Source organism: Macadamia integrifolia, chromosome 5 (assembly GCF_013358625.1).
Source record: "Macadamia integrifolia cultivar HAES 741 chromosome 5, SCU_Mint_v3, whole genome shotgun sequence".
Taxonomy (NCBI): Eukaryota; Viridiplantae; Streptophyta; class Magnoliopsida; order Proteales; family Proteaceae; genus Macadamia; species Macadamia integrifolia.
The window spans coordinates 30,293,447-30,312,977 of record NC_056561.1 but is presented as its reverse complement, the minus strand read 5'-3'; the positions used below and the strand labels follow the sequence as shown (position 1 = coordinate 30,312,977).

General features: G+C 36.9%; 1 protein-coding gene across 1 annotated transcript in view; it reads right to left on the bottom strand.

Moving 5' to 3' along the window:
• Positions 1-19,531, bottom strand: part of LOC122077997 (nuclear pore complex protein NUP205) — a 79,799-nt gene that overhangs the window by 17,148 nt on the left and 43,120 nt on the right. Inside the window, exons 14-34 of the mRNA XM_042643877.1 lie at positions 18,153-18,254; positions 17,866-18,009; positions 16,747-16,877; positions 16,535-16,654; positions 16,089-16,212; positions 14,656-14,853; positions 11,084-11,202; positions 10,797-10,947; positions 10,600-10,712; positions 10,437-10,518; positions 10,271-10,357; positions 10,064-10,141; positions 3,021-3,218; positions 2,386-2,478; positions 2,198-2,311; positions 1,871-2,041; positions 1,709-1,764; positions 1,557-1,629; positions 1,223-1,413; positions 1,002-1,131; positions 815-892 (exon numbers count right to left, since the gene is read on the bottom strand). Of these exons, the coding sequence (XP_042499811.1) occupies positions 815-892; positions 1,002-1,131; positions 1,223-1,413; positions 1,557-1,629; positions 1,709-1,764; positions 1,871-2,041; positions 2,198-2,311; positions 2,386-2,478; positions 3,021-3,218; positions 10,064-10,141; positions 10,271-10,357; positions 10,437-10,518; positions 10,600-10,712; positions 10,797-10,947; positions 11,084-11,202; positions 14,656-14,853; positions 16,089-16,212; positions 16,535-16,654; positions 16,747-16,877; positions 17,866-18,009; positions 18,153-18,254 (2,553 nt within the window). The remainder of the gene's footprint in view (positions 1-814; positions 893-1,001; positions 1,132-1,222; positions 1,414-1,556; positions 1,630-1,708; positions 1,765-1,870; positions 2,042-2,197; positions 2,312-2,385; positions 2,479-3,020; positions 3,219-10,063; positions 10,142-10,270; positions 10,358-10,436; positions 10,519-10,599; positions 10,713-10,796; positions 10,948-11,083; positions 11,203-14,655; positions 14,854-16,088; positions 16,213-16,534; positions 16,655-16,746; positions 16,878-17,865; positions 18,010-18,152; positions 18,255-19,531) is intronic.

Genomic DNA, 19,531 nt, shown 5'->3' with positions numbered 1-19,531 from the left:
GGGGAGGGGAGATGATGTGTGGAAGTTGGTAGGGGACATAATAACTAACTCATGACGTTAGAAGGAGGCTAACATAGTCACCCAACCAGGAAAACACAATGCTTTAGAGTGCAAACACGAAATGGACTGTTTACATGTTAATAATCTATCCTCAATGAGAAAAATCGTATCCAATCATGTCAAAATGTTTGGCCAACCCATTCCCAAACTGTAGTCTGATAGCAACAAAGAGGAGAAGAAATTGGAAGATTTAGGAGAGGAGGAAGAACAAGAAAGGAAGCAGAGAAGAAGAAAATGAAAGAAAGTGAAGAAAGGAGGAGAAGACGAAGGCCAACAGCCTCGCACCACACAACTATGTGACTATCTCAAACTCAATTTTTCATTCTTCCAATCTGTCCAATGCATTGGATTACAAGCATACAAATAAGAATAAAGAAAGACTTAACAAGGAAACTTGCCAAACTCTTCCTATGTGTCCTACCCAAAATAAAAGATTACAAAATATTATTCCAAATAAAATAAAGCTTCCTAAATATCCTACTGAACCAACCAACCGTTGGAACCAGAATATCGCTATGGGCCTCGAGACAGGTTCATAATGGTCTAAGGCAGCACTATGCATCCCCCCCCCCCAACCATTTTTCTGATTTTGCACATCTTCCTTTGATGGGCACCTTGCAAGTTGTGTTTGAATTTTTAAATTTCAATAGAATTTTTCTGCGGTCACTTTGCACAGGGAAAAAGATTCAAAAAAGAATAATGATGACTACTACCTAAAAGCAAATATGAGATAATCACAAAGTAAAATGCCTACCAGATCCAGGATAGCCTGAGCCTCTTTCCTTAGTATAGAAAAATTATTCTGTGCTAACTCAGCCTGTTCTTTGTCAATCTAGAAACAATAACATCAAAGTTATACCACAGAATAGAGTTCCCCTATCCAAATTTTAAACACTGAAAATAAGTCATTCCAACCATGAGACTAAAGTAAAACTGGACACCTTCTGGAGATCTAGATCCTCTTCTCCAACTTGCTCTTCATGTAGCAAAAACTGCAGTACGGATGCTGGGACATCTGGATCAAGCATATGTCGACAATACTGGAAGTAGCTCAAAAGTAGCGCATATTGGCTGAAAAAGAACTCAAAATCTTTCAGATACCAAATATCAAAATAACGTATGCAACAAATATTCAGTAATTCAATCCAGTTAGACATAATACCGCCTTCTCAGGACTTCTGATGATTCATGTCTTAGAATTGCCATGATAAGCTTTAGTAATATGGACTGGCAAGCTCCATTTGGTAATTGTTTTACTAAGATAATATCAAGACACGTGACATTGTCAGAATTCACACCAGCAGGGCATAAGAATCTCTCATCCCGTAGTTTGGCCATGCATGTGAGTGCAACCTTGAAAGTTGAAGCATCACAAATAATAAAGAAACAATCAACTATATAACAAAGTTTAAAAAAAAAAATGTAAAGGAAAAAGAGAATGAGCGACATGAAGATAAAAAACCACCCAATAGGACAGCTGGATATAAACAAAATACCTGACTCAATATTATTGCCATTTTTAAAGAACAGTCAGGAGATGCAGATGCACTCAGAGAGGCATCAAGTACCCTGACAGATGTTTGATTGAAGAAATCAGATAATGTCCAGGAAGATAGAAGGAAGTGATACAAGTTGTCAGTTGACTTACTCGAACAGAATTTCAGATCGGTTTTCAAAACATGACATCCTTTGAGATACAGAAACCTAAAAGCAGTTACAAATAGGGTTTAAGAAAGTAGAAATTAGAAAGAAAAAACACAGAGAAATCCAAGAAGCATTTACTGAATCCAGCAAGAAAAACATAATAGACCTCCACAATCTGAGACCAGCCAGTTAACATATGAAGTTGGGCAGCTTGTTCCTCAAGGTTTTTATTGTATCTCCATCCCCACCTCAGCAACTGAGGGATAGTCTCTCTTAGATCACTAACTTCAACTTCACTGCCAAAGGAGCTCAACTGGGGATTAACAAAGTTGCACTTCTGCGTAAGCCAAAATAAAATAAAATAAGAGTCGGAAACTTTTCATATAAATTTTTCATACAGTTGAAGCTTCAACAAGTTAAAAGGTTCACACATCAATTACTACATAAACATGAAAAACTCATTATCACACACAGACAGAATAACGGAAAGAACCTGCCACAGCTTGTCACGGAATGTAGGAAGGTCAATCAAGCGATCACCACGCTCTGAGTAATAATAAACACCCCCATTGTCTGAGGTTGCAGGATTTGTAAGTATCTCTTCAACCTACAGAAAAGATACTATGAGGTATAGCATATAAAATACAAAATACAGCATACTTTCCTCAAAAACCATCTTGCCTTCAAGTCATATTTTAAATTGGAAACTACTTGTGAGTACTTCATGGTAGTGTCAGGAGATCGGAATTGGACAACTTCAAGTAGCTCCAACACCTGATTCGGGAAGAAGGAATTAATATTCTTGCAGTAAAGGAAAGGCAAGGCTAAAATCACATACATAATATCGCTTAACTACAATGCACTCAACAACGATGTACATAAAATAAAAGAACAGGATGAAAACTGTAGATGGTGCATGAAATAAGAATCAGCAGCCCTCCAAAGTAAGCCATGCAAATGAAAAACAAATGGACATAACAATTCCAGATCAATAAACTTATACATTTACAGATTCACAACTGTAAAACAGAAACAGTTGATCAATAATAAAGAAATGCAATTATGCACCAGTGCAACACACAAACAGAATATAAATCATTCTAACTAAATGGTAAATTTTCTCATGGTACCAAACCATACAACATGGAACTTAAAATCATGATTCATTTATTGATTTACTAACCCAATTTGAAACTCTGAAGCTTTTGGGGCAATTAAATGTAATATGCAAATAAAATTTCTTAAAAGTTCCTCTGGTGCATACAAGGTTTAATTTCATGATAACAAATAAAAATCATAGGGTTTTCAAAGAATACCTTCCTCCTATTGATAGTTCTGCTTCCATCAAGATTTAAGTGAAAGGGAAGAGGATGAAATGTATTGGCATGTGGCCCAAATTCCCTATTATCCCAGACAAAAATCTTAGAAAGAATACTCAGACATGCTTCTCTGTGTGTACTAGTCATGTCAGCAGCATGCAACTCCAATGCCAAAAGTTTCAAGAGCCATGCTCTCTGAAAAATTTAAATGTTACAAATAAGTAAAAGAAGAAATAAAACCAAAGAAATCCACCATAGAAGTAACTGGAGAATTTAATTAAAAATGTAAGAGCTAAGAAATTCATAATTATGGAGAAACTTAAAGTGCAGCACTGAAAGCATCAACATGTCTACCACTCCAACAAAAACTCAGCAGTCAAGCATAATGAAATTTTGGACGATGAAGAAGTGTTCCTGAATCTCCCACCCATTCATTAAAAGCGTCCACTTTTTCAATAGATACATTCAATTGTGTTGCACAATCATAGGTCTACAAGTTGATATATATACAAAACTATTTATGAATTCATTAGCCTCCCTTACATTTTTTTTTAGCGTTAATATTTAGCATTCTTGTACATTGCCTCTATTGAAGGGGCTGGATTCATTTCAATGTATAGAATATAGATGGATTAGAGTTGAGCCCTAACTAACCTAGGTGCGTTCTGGAACCAAAGCACGGGGCTGATCTAGAGCATTGCAGCAGTAAATTTATAAAGCCCTAAACATTTGTATTGTCTATATGTGTGTGTGTGTTACATTTTGCATGAAACAGTATTGGCACTTGAGATTAGCACCTGTTCATGAAGAAAGAGACGAGATAAGTAGAAGTTTGAAGAAGAAAGAAAGTGGACAAACAACATTGATTCCCTCTAATCGTGGGTAAGGGGAGACTATATTAATAATAAAAGGAAAAATTACAAGGACAGACTACAACTTTTTTTGGGTGAATAATATAATTCATTGCCAAAAAGGAGAAAAAATACAAAGCCCCGAGGGGAAAGAAAGGAAAAAGTAATGCAAAATACACAAGGACCACACATCAAGGGGAAGGAAGGTGGTCTTGGATACAATATGCATGTTCCTTGGGCAGTCAAGTAGCAATAGAAAGCTTGGCTTTAATGTCAAAGGAGATGGAGTCTCAAATCTTTTCGAGAGGCCAGGAGTTGCATGTCCATTTCCTGACGTTACGCTCTATCCAGATTTGGTTAATGGAGGCATTGAAGGTGTAATGCCCCAAAAATTGAAACATGAGAGTATGTTTTTCAGCCCAAGGGTAATTTTGTAATTTTAAACTATAGTGGTAATTTTTTAAATTGTTGTGATTCTTTCTTTTTTAACATGATGTGTAGAACTTAATTCTAGAGGCAACTGAGTATGGGATGGAAAATAGCTAATAGGATACTTAGAAAATTAAAGAGTGCTTTAATTCTTTATTTATATTTGATTTGTAGACATGACAAATAATTAAATTGTTAGCCTAGTGGTTGTGAGTTGCGGTTAAGGGTTCAAATCTTAAGTCTTAAAAGTGGGGGTGATGCCAATTAAATATCTAATTGAGCTTATTTTATTAGAAATTAGCTTTGGGATGGGTTATATATGTGTTGGATCTTAAGTTCAAGGGGTTTTCTTTGTTATGGGCCACTTTAATAGGCCTATAATATGGGTAAAGGCCAGGCATCCGGGATTAGTCATGTAAGAGTCTTTATTTCCTTATTCTACATGCTATTAAGTGTTTTCATTGGATTAGATTAGGAATCTAGAAATCCAGTACTGTTTTGAGTCTTTTCTTCATTATTTTAGTTTCCTAGTCAATTTTGGTTTCCTAATTGGTTAAGGATTGGGTTATGTCATTCTTCTTTAGTGTCTTCAAGTTTATTTTTCAATTTTCTATATAAGTTTATAAGGGGGTCAAGGATTATGCACGAATTTGATTAATGCAAATTACTGTTGTTGTTGCTCCTTTTCATGTGCGAAGACTTCCCTGTGTTTGTTCAAGGTGACAGAATCGGTGTTTGATCCGATTAATTAATCTTCTCTATAAGCTACTAGGTTCTCTTATCATTATTCTCTCATTACTATTGTTGGTTCTTCTCCGTATTCAATTTCTGATTTCTACCATCAACAATTAAGTATATTTCTTTAAGTTCTTCACTTAAGATTTCATTTTCTAGAAAGTTGGATAAGGCGTTTTTCTATATTAAGCAATTCAGCCATCCAATCGATCAAAAATTTTCAAATCGATCTCCATCATCCCTAGATTGGAATTTGACTCAAAGTTGCGCCAACTCCAACAGTCGAATTGTAAGATATTTTATTATTTTCAATTCTGTCCTTGCCTATTAAAAACCCATGAAATATGTAAAATTTTGAGATCCAAACCCGTATTTCTCTAATTACTTTTAATCTAGCCACCTGATCATGATCATCTTTTGGAGGTTAGTAAAGCTACCCTAGGGGAGGTTACATTCCAAATTTGAGGAGCATCTAACCAACTGATTGAAAGCAATTTCAGATTTACTAAAATCTGGAAATTTCATCCTAAGCTAGAATTTTTCTATTTACTCTTTAGTCAATCAACCGATCATTCTCATCTTCTGAAAGGAGATAATAAATGTCGAGGGGGATTGATTTTTAGAGTTTGACCTCCGTATGAGAAAGCCGACTTTTGGATTTTGTTCACTTTTGGGGGAAAGAGGGATATTGAATTAACTGTAAACTAGGATACTAATAGGAAGCGTACCTAATTGCAGGTGGTAATTGACTTGAGCATTCAAAGCTCAGAGGGTGAATTAGAAGACATGCGCAGGCTGAAGTAAGTGGGATTACAGTGAGATTACACCACAGGGGTGTCACATGATTGTATGAAGTGATGTCTAATATATTTGTATTTTTGAGATATGTTGGTGTATATGAAGTGTGATTAATGGAGGTGATTGCAATTTTATGAAAATGAAAATTATTATGTGATGTATATTATGAAGGTGATTTTGTGTAAAGTTGATCTTGAGTAACCGTGATTTTGTATAAAGGTGGTTTTGTATGAAAAGATGATTTTGTAAAACTGAAAAGAGAGTGTTTGAACTTAAAGGGTAAATAGACTCTCTGGTATTGTGGAGAGTAATTGCCACTAGAGAGATGGTGTGTTCCGTGAAGCCGCGGAAAATTAAAGTCACAGAGGGGGTGACGATGGTGTGATTTTGTGATCTGTAAGGGGTTTGTGTTTTCCCCTTCGGAGTATGGGCAGTGGCAGCCTATTTCCCTTTCCCTCAGTGCCACTAAAGTGGTGGAGAGAGAAATCAAGTGAAAGTATTTTTACTAAGAAAAGCTATTTTGAGAAAAAAAAAAAAAAACTATAAGTGTTGATTTAAAACCTCTGTGAATTTGATTGTTGTTACTATTTTGAATTCTTACAATATTCTTTCTTACTGGGCTATCAAGCTCACCCCATTATTTTAACAGCACAGATGATTGAGATGGATGCAAACTTGGAGTGGACTTCGAGGGCGACTTGAAGATTTTTTTATTAGTTGTTATTTTTGTTTTCTTAGATGGATGTAGTAGGAGGAAATTTGAGGTGTAAACTCTGATAGTTCGATTTGAAGTTTAATTGGGACATACCTTTAAATTGCAACCAGTAGGAGTTATTTGAAATTTATGACAATGGTTGGTTATTTGGTTTGAGATTTGAAATTAATGAAGTTTGTTATGAATGTTTTGTTGGTATTTATAGATCGCTTGATCAGCAGTCGTGAGGACTAAACCCTTACCTGACATTTGGGTCTGGTTCGTGATGAAAGGCAAGCTTCCCAACCACATAACAAATAGTAGATCCCGTAAAGGTCATAGCAATCCAAATCCATTCCCTATGAAATAGGAAAATCCGAAAACTTCTTTACCAGCATTTGGCGAGAATCACTTTCCAAACAAAAGAGAAAAAGGGCTAGCCAAAGAAACGGTGATCAATGTCTACCACTCCATTCCAACAAAGGCTGCAAAAAGGAGAAACAAGATCTGGTGGCAAGGGAGGAAGGATTGAATTGGCAATCAGTTGGAGAGAGCGAGCTAAAAAGTGAAACTATAACGAGGCATATGAGACTTGAGCTAGACGATCTTCTGCCAAGGAGCGAGAAGGCCCCGTGGCCTAAGAAAGTCCCAAACCGCTTTGGTGGTGAAATTGCCTAATGAGGCCGGAGACCAAATAGTAGTGTCCCCCAGCCATTGGGGTTTCTAGATATGTTAGGCAAAACATTCCACACAGGTGCCAACAAGGGGGAGCAAGTGTCAGGTGGTGGTCGGGGGCCCAATCATGATCCTGGATAATGGCAGATACCATGGAGTGCTTTATATGCCCGAAACTGTAGATGGCTGTAGCAAGAACCCTATGCAGAAGAACTCCAAGAGGGTGCCAATGGTCAAGCCAAAGGGAGGTAGATGCTCCATTATCAAAATGGGAAGTAATAGCTCCAACAACTAAGGATTGAGCCAATAAAATCTTGTGCCAAACCCAAAAAGGATGACCAAAATAGGAGTAGTCCAAATGGAGTCTGGATAGGGTCATAAAGGATCACCAAAATAGGAGTAGTCCAACTAAGGATTGAGCCTTACCCCCCGTTTCATGGAGAAGTTGTTTCCCGACTAGAACCCACGACCGCTAGATCACAATGGAGAGCAACCTTTTCACATTTCTGAACGCTCATTTCTTTAGTTACTACAATGTTGAACTTGCTTCACAGAAAAGTGTCCATGAAAACACTGCGCTATAGATAGAGCACCCTTACCTCAGATTTTCCACCTCTCTAAGAACATCCAGTCCTACACAACCATGCTGAGCAAATAAGAGGAAAAGCCCGAATGGTAATCAACTATAAGCGGCTCAATCATAACATTATATTCGATGGATACTTTATCCCGCGAAATGATGTTCTCATTCATAAAGCAAAAAAGGCTAAATATTTTAGTAAATTTGATTGCAAATCAGGTTTTTGGCAAACAAAGTTGACTGATGAGAGTAAAGCACCCGTGGATTTTAGAGTGTTTTAAATCCGTGAACGGTAACACTTGCTACAGTTCCAGTGGTAAAGATGTCATCAGCATGTGCGTCATTGATGATGAACCTCATCAAATTTGGGTTCTCACCACAGCTAATCAGGATTCATATATTGGACCCCCCCAATATCGAAGAAAATGTTTCCCTTCAAATAATTCAAGAGAGTAATCATAGACAAATGTGGAAAGCTACCTTGTTGCAATTAAGAAAGAAAGCCTGAGAAGCTGCTATCAGATTTACTACCAACGTAATAGATGGACGAAGATTGTTTTGTACTAATTTAAACTTTGATTATATGATCAGTCCTCAGCAAGAAACTGAAGTTAGACAATTTTTGGACTCAATTCAAGATATTGTCACTTTGGACTGACCCCGAGAACTCCTCTCGGATATAGAACACACAGTTGCGCCTCAAGAAGCTATGGATACTGATTTAATTGATCTAGGTGTCCACACATCTACTGAGAGTTATGATCAAGTAATCCAAAGGCTAAAAAGGCTGAACTCCTTGCTAACTTTCAAAACTGGGAAGACATCCTTCGTGAATTTACTAATATTATAAAAAAAAGAATTTTGCGGAAGTCGACCCTCTGACACTCATTTAGAAGATATAAGTTTTAATTTAACAAAATTAAAACTTTATGACATGAATGCTTTTGAAGAATTTGCAAAAGCATACATGCATTATTACAAATTGTTAGATCCTACGCATTCTGACCATTGGTAAATACAACTCTTTTAATTGAATCTCAAATTCTTTAATATCTTCGTCAAAATAAAGAATTGGTTTAACTCGAATGATTTTGTTGGAGTCACCAAGCTGAATATGGCGGTATCGTGGGCTTTTATCCCATAATTTCAGTGGGTTGTCACTAAAATTATTAGATAAATCTTGATAAAGCCAATGCATTGGTTCTGGTGTTTGAATGGATTTTGGTTTAAATCCTTTTTCAATATAAGAAGTATGTTGAGGTAAAATGGGTATCGCAACCTCGGTAGAATTTAATGTTAATTTAACCAAATGGGGTAATATTGTTAAAGAAAGGCGATTTTGTAAAAAGGTGTTTCCTAATATAAAATCACCGTGCATAAATGGAAAATAAAGTATTTTTGGAATAACAAATTCTACTCCATTTAAATAAATGGGAACTTAATGAGCTTTATACTCTAAAGTAACTAAAGGTCCTGAAACTCCATGGACATAAATGGGTTTTTTCATTTTTTTCCCAATACTTTCAGGAATAGCATGCCATTGACAAACAGCATGTGTAGCTCCGGTATCAATGAGGACATCTAGGCTATATTCTTCAAACAAAGGGAATTTGAAGATGCCTTTAACATAAATATGTTTATTTCCCTGGTTCAAGGATAAAATAATTACTTCATTGTTATTCAACGAATATTTATGAAACTTCGCATAAAAACTCATAATAAGAATACACCGTGAACAAATATTTGGCATCACTGTTCCATATTCACCTAACAGCATATAGTGTTATTGTATTAATCATTAAAAAGTGAATGATTAGTGGCAATATTGATATTTGGGTTAAAGTATCTTCTAGTTTTAGTCATTTATATAAAGAAACATTTTCTGATTAAATAATATTTTGTGAATTACCTAATATATATCACACACTTTATCCTTTTCAAGATATTTGATCATATGTCAAGAGGATGGCAACCGAGCAGGTTAAAGCAGGTATCGGCCCCGCAACTGCCCCACCCTGACCCATCCGATCATATGTCAAGATGGCAACAGAGCAGGTTACTGAAGCTGGTATTGTCCACCCCGCCCCTAATGAAATCGAGTATGGTATGACCTTAATCACATAAGGCTCAGGACTGGTATTTGAAAAGGATAACATTATCAATCAATTCAAACAGAATCATGAAAAACATTTGATGCACATTATAAATGGAGTAAAAAGCAGTGATCACAGTAGTTCGGAATAAATAACATTTGGAGTAGAACAAAGAAGAAACATACCTGATGGAGCGAACTAATACGTAGGACCTGGTTAATATTTCTTTTAGGAAGAGGAGCAACACCTATTGTCTCCAAGTGCTGAAATGATAGAGGAATGACCATCTTTAAAACTTAAAAACTATAAAGTACTAAATAAGATCCATTTGTGACCAGTCAATGTATTTTCATAAAAGAGAAGCAAGTTCTTAAACTCAATATGGGAAGTACCTTCACAAAGAACTGATACTTTTTATTGCTCAACAGATCCATTGTAGGACCACCAGTCAATGGATCCAAGAACAATTCATACAAGAGCTGCAAGAAGAAAACATTCAAGATCATTCATAGAACGTGAAGACTAATTTTTATAATGCTAGCAGAAGCAAAATCTTACCTGAAAACCAAATTCATGCAGCAATGCATTAATGTCTGGTTTTGAAAGATTTTCCAAGATATCAAGAATAACCTTTAAGCAACTGCATCGGACATAATGTTAAACATAGAACAAAGTGGAAATGGACCCAAAAAAAATAGGGCAAATATTAAACCATTAGGACCTGTAATGAAATTTTGGTTGCAGTACTGTATGCTCCACAGGTGAATCCAAATCAAACTTGAGTAGTAAATGAGTAATATTTGGGGCTGGCCGATTTATATTATCAATGAGAAGCTGAAAAAGAAAAAGAATTGAAAATAAGAACCCTTCCTGAAATTGTACAAGCATTTTTCTAGAAAGAGCAATACCCAAGACAACCTGTATTATAAGAACACCAGCATCATCTCTGGAGTTCTCTATGACCTGACACTCTTCTGAACGAAATTCTAGGCAAGCAGCATAATCCTCAACTAGACTGTTAGCAGCATTTGATTTTAGCAATAACTGCACTAGCCCAACCATGCGAGAACTGCCAACGAACAGTTTGAGAGAACAACCGTAAGAGTACACATAAAAACCAAACAACCTTTGAATCAATCTATGGCACAAAAAGGGATAATCCATAACCATGTATTAAACTGCATACAGATAAGGGGCAGGTATACCTTAAAATATTCATCATCTTAATAGAACATTGCTGAATCTGTGGATGAAAATCATATCTTACATACTCCAATAAAGCCACTATTTGGCTCTGATCCTGAGAGAGTATGATATCCAAAGGCTGAATGGCAAAAACATCAAACATAAGAGTGGATATTAGAGGTATCCAAAACTCCAACATGCAACAAAGATTGATGGCAGGGATAACATAGACATAATTCAGCAACACAAGTACACAACCACCAAGATTCAACGCATAGAAGAGGAGTGACTTAAAAGTCAACAGTTAAGGTGATCACTTAACATGGTATTAAATTATAGTTCCGATCTGCAGTGGACAGACTTATTAGACTTCATATGTTATATTTTGACTCTACATTTATTATTTCAATATGCTCATCGCTATGACCTTATGAGCAGTAATTGAGGGTTCAAGGATCCATGGATCAAGTTATGAATGGCCAGAACAGATCTGGATCACCAAGTCCCTAGAATCAGATCAGTATGTGGCTTGTTATCCTCAAGGGTCTTTCAAGGATCCGCCAATAAATCTCAAACCAATCCAAATAGAAATCATTCAAGGCCAACCCAATCCTCAATCCCAATCTCCAAAACACTGCAGTTAACGTTAGCTCACAACTTTAAAAGATATGTGACAGGATATAGAACGATGATGTTGTTTGTCAGTTATTTATTCGGTTGATTGATGGAAAAGTTTCAAAAGGTATAAGTAACTTCACCACATGGTTTGTCTATGAGACGGCATATGATAGGGTTCCCAGAGTGAAAATTGGACTTTGAAAAAGAAAAATGTTTCTGTTGAAACACAATGTCATGTGCCCTTCCGAAGAGCTCTAGCTTTTGGGATAAGCAGTTGTGACACGATATCAGAGCCAGGACGACAAATGTTCAATCCATGGTAGGTGCAGGGGAGTGTGTTGTGTCCCTCCGCCCAACCCCAGTGCCATGTATTGGTGTCATGTGCAAAGCCAAATGTGCGTGGGCCTGCATGTGCAGTGGGGATGCTGATATACCCTTCCAAACAGCTCTAGCTTTTGTGATAAGCGGTTCTAACAATTTCAAGGAGAGTTATTGACATAATTAAAAATATGTATAATGAAGCCAATACTACTGTTAGTAATATTGGATGATAAGCGAGTGAAATCTGCTCTACAACAGGTGCCAGCATTGAGCCCATGCTCCTTTGAATTAGGGATGGATGAGTTTACTAGACATAACAGGATGAAATTCCAAGGTTTATGATGTTTCCTTACGAAATCAGATTGATTGATGAGTCTAGAGAAAGGGAAGTACCTATCTGTCGAGGGGTGCTTTATAAATTAGAATAAAAGAATTGTATTAAAATAGAATAAGCATGGAGTGCAATTTTAGTACGAACAAGAATATAAATAAAATGGTTAAAGTTAATAGCTAAAATAAGAGAGATGAGCAGGGATTTAGACAATGTCAGATGCATTAAAAGGGAGGATGGCAGAGTTCTAGTATGGAATGAGGACATCATGAAAAAATGGGGTGATTATGTTTGCAACCTACTACATGGGGATACCTTGATTGATAGGAGGGACCCAGAAGTGGAGGGGAATAGACATCAATTCAACACATCTCATGGACATCTACTAGAGGTTGGCGAAATTGAGGTTATAGAGGCCCTACGAAGGATGAATGTAGGTGGAACTTTGAGACCGGATGAGGTCCCAATTGAAGTATAGAAGAACCTATGAGGATATGGGGTGTCTTGACTAATCAAATTGTTTAACAAGATTTTGAGTACAAAGACTATGCCAGATGAGCCCTTATTTGTTTGCACTCAATGGACGATTTAACCAGGCACTTACATGATCCGGTTCCATGGTGCATGCCATCGCAGATGATATTGTTCTGATAGATGAAACAGTGGAAGGGATTAACAATAAACTAGAGCTATGGAGATCAAGTTTGGAATCAAGAGGTTTTATGATAAGCCAACAAAGAAAGAGTATATGATGTGCCCCTTCAGTCTAACTAGAGGAGGGGAGGGAGTGGTGAAACTTGGGGGACAAGAGCTACCCCAGAGTGACTGTTTTAAATACGTGGGGTCATCATTAACAAAGAGGGTGATATAAAGGATGACGTTGCCCACAGAATTAAAGTGGGATGGATGAAATGCAGAGGTGCATTAGGAGTGCTATATGACAAAAGAATGCATATTAAACTCAAGAAAAAATTCTACACGACAGTTATACGACCAGCTATGACATATGTAGCAGAGTGTTGGGTGTTAGCGGGGTGCTTTCTGAATTTTATTTACAGTCAAGAAGAGTGATTTGGTTCTTGTGTGGCAAGACCAAGAGAGATAGAGTAAGAAATGATTGTATTAGAAACAAGTTGAGGGTTGCATCAATCCAGAACAAGCTCCTCGAGAGCTGGTTGAGATGGTATGGCCATGTGCAATGGAGACCTATAGATGCCCCAATAAGAAAGATTGATCAGATTCATTTGGAAGGAACCAGAAGACGTAGGGGCAAACCTAAAATGACTATTGACAAAATGGTGAGAAAAGATATGCACATGGTGGGGCTCGATTCTAGTATGACCATGGATAGAGTTTTGCAGAGAACAAGGATCCAAGTAGCCGACCCCTTGTAGGGGATGTTTCTGTGATGTGTCTTTGACTACTGCTTCAACTTTTTCTCTTATCTCCCTTTTGCTTCTTTTATTGCTTCTTCATTTTCCCTTTTCCATATCGGACCCATGTAACCGACCCCATTTAGTTGGGATATGATTATGTTTGTAGTTGTTGGTGGTTAAAGTTGATGATCATCAAGAGATAACCGGAGTTATCATTTTCATCAACTTGGTTTGATCATAAATAAGGAGAGAGATGAACAAGGTATTGCTCATAGAATTTGTGAGTAGGGGATGAAGTAAAAAGGAACTTGTGGAAATAAATGTATTGTGAAGGTATCCATCAAAACCAAAAGGAAAATTTATTAGAAGACCATGACCACCAAGGTTCACAAAAAAACTAGTATATGTAAAATGAGTAGCTGAGACAACAATGTACAGCAACCAGTTACGTGGCAGGACTAGAAGGACAGAAATACATTCCAGGGAACCAAATTATACCCATAGGTGAAAGGATGAGGGAAGGCTTCTTGAGATGGTTTGGAAATGAGTAATGAGGCCCCAATAGATCACTAGTAAGAGATTACAACAATTTATGAACTTGACCTTATTTTGGAGAACACTAAAAATATTTGCCAACATAGATCTCACACATCTATAATTGTACTCCATGACATACATTTTAATTTCTAAAGCAAAAATAACTAAACATAATTATCTCATTAATATATAAACATCTTCTTGGACAGCCACCTCATATCTCTCAGCACATGGAGACTAGATAGACACCATGCTCAATCTGTCACCAAGGTCTTTGCATCTCACCATCCCAGGAATGGAAGAAAAAAGCACAAAAGAAACATTTTAGAGCATATGCAACAAACCAAAGGGAATGATGACTTTGGGTTGTACCAAGTCTGTTACCAAGTGGATTGAAACAAAAACGAACCTGGTATAAAGGGCGCCAATAATCAGAGAGAAATAAATCCTTCGAAAAAACAAGGATTAGGATTTCCAAAGAGAGATGAACTGCCTTTTCCAAAAGTTGACCATAAATTTTACCAGATCGGTCACTGATGATGGAATTGACTCCCGGCAAAAGAATCCCCATAACATTGCGGAAAACTGTTTTACCACTCATGAAATCCTGCATCACAATCAGAAAAATTATAATGCATTAAAAAATGCTAAAATTTCATTATATCCATTCAGAATCACATTAATACAAGGATGCAAATAGCTACGAGAGAGAATGCTAAAAAATCAATTCGGACTACCATGATAGAATTTGGAAATAGCCATCCATCCCAACTATTGATGGCACCCACCCCATATGCCAACTACAAACTGCATCCAATAACAGTATGATGAGCATCCTAATGAACATCACGACACAGATAGCACCAATATTTTGACCTCCATCCCCTCTTATCCAAGTTGCCGACAGTTAGTATCTCCAAAAGTGCAGTCCACATAAAGAAACAATTTCTCAGGGGCACTCAATGGTTCAACAACACCTTATGAGCATTATGAATTCTAATTTAATTAAAATGTTCTTCTCATTATTATCCAAGTTAGTTTTAGTATGTTATTTGCTTGAATCTTTTCTCATATTTTTTTTTTAAATAATTCAAGATTTTATTGTTGAGGAGGAAAAAAAAGAAAAAGGAAAACCTTAACCTCCAGGAGTAGCACCCAAGACCTTTTCTACCTTTTCCATGTGTGGAAAATACCACATCACATGCTAAAGCAAGGAAAGATATCTCCAAGATCCAAAACTTTGTTTCCCCAAGAGGAACAAGAATCAATCTTCCAGATACTAAAAACATTTATTTATTTGTCATGAAACCACCATGATATATTTTCTTTCGTTCTTTCCTTTCATTATGATCTGAAGTAGCAGTTGTATAACTTCTGCTACACAGATATGAGATGCCCCTATAAATTTTTTATAAATAACCAAACAAGGAAAAAGAAAATCGAGACATAAAAGAACAAAAATATTAAGAATATAAACGACATTGTCAGACCCAGAAATGTAGTCTTCTCAAGCAGTGAACAAGGCTGCATACATAAACAAAAAACATAATGATTTAAAAATTACAAAAAGGAAAAAAGAGATGATCTCAGCAAATAAAAGTGCTTCAGCTAAGCTAATTAAATTGACTCTAGCACCAGGTCTTAAGAAGTTTAATTCTGGACATTTGTTCCTTCAAGCAACAATTTTCGGTACTATGATGATAGCATAATTAAGTCAACCCAAAAACAATGTTAATGCTGCAAACATGGCCAATCACTGGATGTCAGTTAACATACATAAAGAAAAAGGTGTTTCTCATTGGAACAAAAACAAAAAGAAATAAATTGTAGCATAATGCATACTTTCAGCAACTCTACAACAGGGAGCTGCATTTCAAGTGGGGTAGACTGTGACACAGTTGGAGGCTGGGATCGGTCAACAACAGCATCTATATCCTCATCCTTGATATCGTACATGCCCAGAATCCTGCATGATATAATAAATGACAAGGGGAAAAATCAGTTTGTTCACATTTCATATAACACAGACATCATTAAGTGTAAACTTGAACCAGAAGCAAATTGCTGAACAAATATTATAGACTCAGATCATAAGAATGAACATATTGCTGCTCCAGGAGCAGCAGAATAGATCTGCAAGAAAACTAGAACGATGGGGACTAAAATTGTTTACGAAGGAACAGCAATGTCAATCAAATTATGACAATTCACTTTGAATTTCAAGCTTTCAACTGTGACCTAGCAAAGCTAGCTGTTATTACAATAAGATCGTTAAAATATACACTCACATTCGAAAGTGCTGAAGGCAAGCAACAACCAACTGCCATTTCTCACTAGGATCTGCATATGCTCTTTGAGGAAAAGGTCCAAACACATGATCATACACAAACCTGAAGATGCCCATGAATCTGTGGAAAATATCAAATCAATATTAGATTGAAAAGAACAGTTAAACGAAATTTGAACACCACAAGTTTTCAAGGGATCCGAGGTTCAGTACCTTCGGCCTCTATCACTTAGATCTCTTTCTTCTGCAATAAGAGCATTTAACAAGTTTAGGAAAGATATAGTGGAAGGGTATCTCTCTCTCCTTGCTTCTACTTCATTTAACTCAAATCGCATATCATAGACCTGCCAGATTCATGGATTCACAAAATCATTACATCATCAACAAACTGGTATAATAAGTTGTGCAAAAGAATATATTTCCCATGATACATTGGTCAAGGTGCAACAGAACACAAACAACTGGAGGGTCTGCTAAAACAAAGCCAAGTCTTTACGTGAAATGACAAAAAGGAATGGAAGAAAATCAACAAGCAAAGTTTTGGTGGTACACAGACATTTTATTTTAAACAGTTTTCAGAATATCAGCCCCTGGTTCTGTTACCACATGGTATATATCTGCAAGCAACACATGTTCTATTGTTATGCACTGATGAGTAATGAACCACCATAGATTACCAGATCCATGGATAGTAACTTACCAAACCTTCTTCTCCGTCATGTCACAACCCGGCCAATAAAGGCCCATGGACGTAGTCCATTGGGTCAAGCAAACTCTAGAAACCAAGAAGTTCTAAAGAAGTTTTGTAGCGAAGAAAGAGGGAGACTTCAAAAGATCTCTAAGATACTTGAATCCTCCCCTAAGGAGGTGGGAAACTTCTAGTCCCCATGACTACAAGGTTCTTATCCATTAGATGTGTGACACTTGTACAAATCCTAGGCATTCTTTGTAACTTGCGGTGCCTATAAATAGAGGTGGCCTCCTTTGGACAAGGCACCAAGCAAGTGAACGTTCAAGCATTGTACTCAAAGCTCTCTAGTGCAAACAAAATTGCTTCACTCAAACTCTAAAGTGTTCACTACTTCTCTTCCCAACTCCCTGAAGGAGAAATAAGGCTGACTTAGTACTAGCAAGAGTGCTAAGTGCCGGAGCAGTTGTTATGACACTCAAAAGCAATAGAAAAATAACTACTTAAAGATCAGTAGTGAATGGTCAGGGAACTTGTAACAACAGAAAATCTGCATCAGTAAGCAATTTAATTATATGAAAATCTTACAGTATCAAGTATACTTTACAGCCATAAATAACTCCAATAAAACCCTCAATGTGTACCTGCATAGCCACTTGCTGTGCACCATTTAAGACAGAAGGACCAACAACCACAGGTAGGTCATACTGCTCAAGGTAACTCCAAATAGTATCCTTCATGACAGGAGAGACTTGAATGAAAGCAGCTATGGCATTCCGCAATGCGCCCTTAAGAAATATGTGAGATAACAATCAAGGGAAAGCAGGATGGGAAAATTCAATTAAACAATCGCTAACCTTCAGTTCAGGAGGAGGTACATTTTCATAACTAGAAACCTGAAAAGAAATCAGAATTAAGAGACAATTTTCACCTTCACATAAGGAGGGACGTTCTCATAACTAAGAAGCTTGAATAATGGTTCAATATCTGGAAACCAGTTCTTCCGTTCAATGGGGTTCCCATTTTCCACAACCTACATTATAAAAGCAACAACCCATTAGGAAAGTAAAAAATGATTACATATCAGCAATTCGCAGGAATAACTCCCCTCCCCCTCCACCCCCTCCCCACCAAAAAGAAAATGAAAAATGAAAAACAAAATAGAGCGTAAAGAAAGAATAGCCAATCGATTTGATTCTGAGCAGAAATCAAAGATGAAACAAGAAAAGAAATGCAGTAAACTATGAAACTTGATATGAAGTTTGGGGGGAGGGATCTGCACGCAAAGCCGCCCACGTGTATTGGCACCTCCCATGCAAACCAATGGGGGCACAGAGCGAATGCCTTACAATTCATCTACTGAGGCGAACTAGGGTTTGTTGTTTTGGCCTATGCACATAGGGTTTTCTCTCCATGCGAGGATTAACTCTTTATGGGTTTTGTTTGATGATGCTGGTAATTTCCCTTCTCTAGTAAGTCACAAACATCATGGTGAATACTATTTTATGTACTGATCATACTCGTTTGACGTGGAAGATCAAATTCCCTCTTTCCTGCCAAAATCCTAATTTTTTGGGAGATTTTCCAAGAACCCCGTCTCTTGTGGCTTGTGGGTTGATTGCTGTGATTTTTTTGAGGAATTTTTCTCCCTATACTATATTGTCTATGGTCAAAATGTCGGACCAAACAGAGAATCCCAAGCACCAGCGATTTTAAGGGCTTGGTTTCTGCAATTTAAAGGTCTCACCCTTCTCTGTAATTTGCTTCTTCTTCTCTTTTTTTTTTTTTTTTTTGGGGGGGGTGGTGATTTTTGGCTGTTGTTTTGAGCCTCGTGCCTCTGGTTATTGTTCCTGCTTCTGGTTATTGTTATTTGTGGTGCTTCTAGTGACTAGTTGCATCTGGTTTATTCTCTGAGAAAGAATTCTACTGTTTACAACATCATGGTTGATTCTAAGCCTCCCATGGATAACGCCAATGTGCAAATTAGTACTATTAAACTGAATACTGCTTCAAATTATCTTCTCTAGGCACAGGCGGTTAAAGTTTATATCACAACCAAACAGAAGATGGACTACCTGACAACATCTTCACCTGCTACCTCTACATAAGGAATCGATGACAGAGAATACTACAGTATTATCTTGGCTGTCGAATAGTATGGAGCCTTTTGTGGCTGCCAAAGTTATGTTCCATACCACTGCAAAGGGTGTCTGTGATGATCTCAAGGAAAGCTGTTTTCAAGATATATAAAAAAAAATGTCCAATGTATATGATTTGTATGAGAAATTTTCTTTTTTTTTTTTTTTTTTT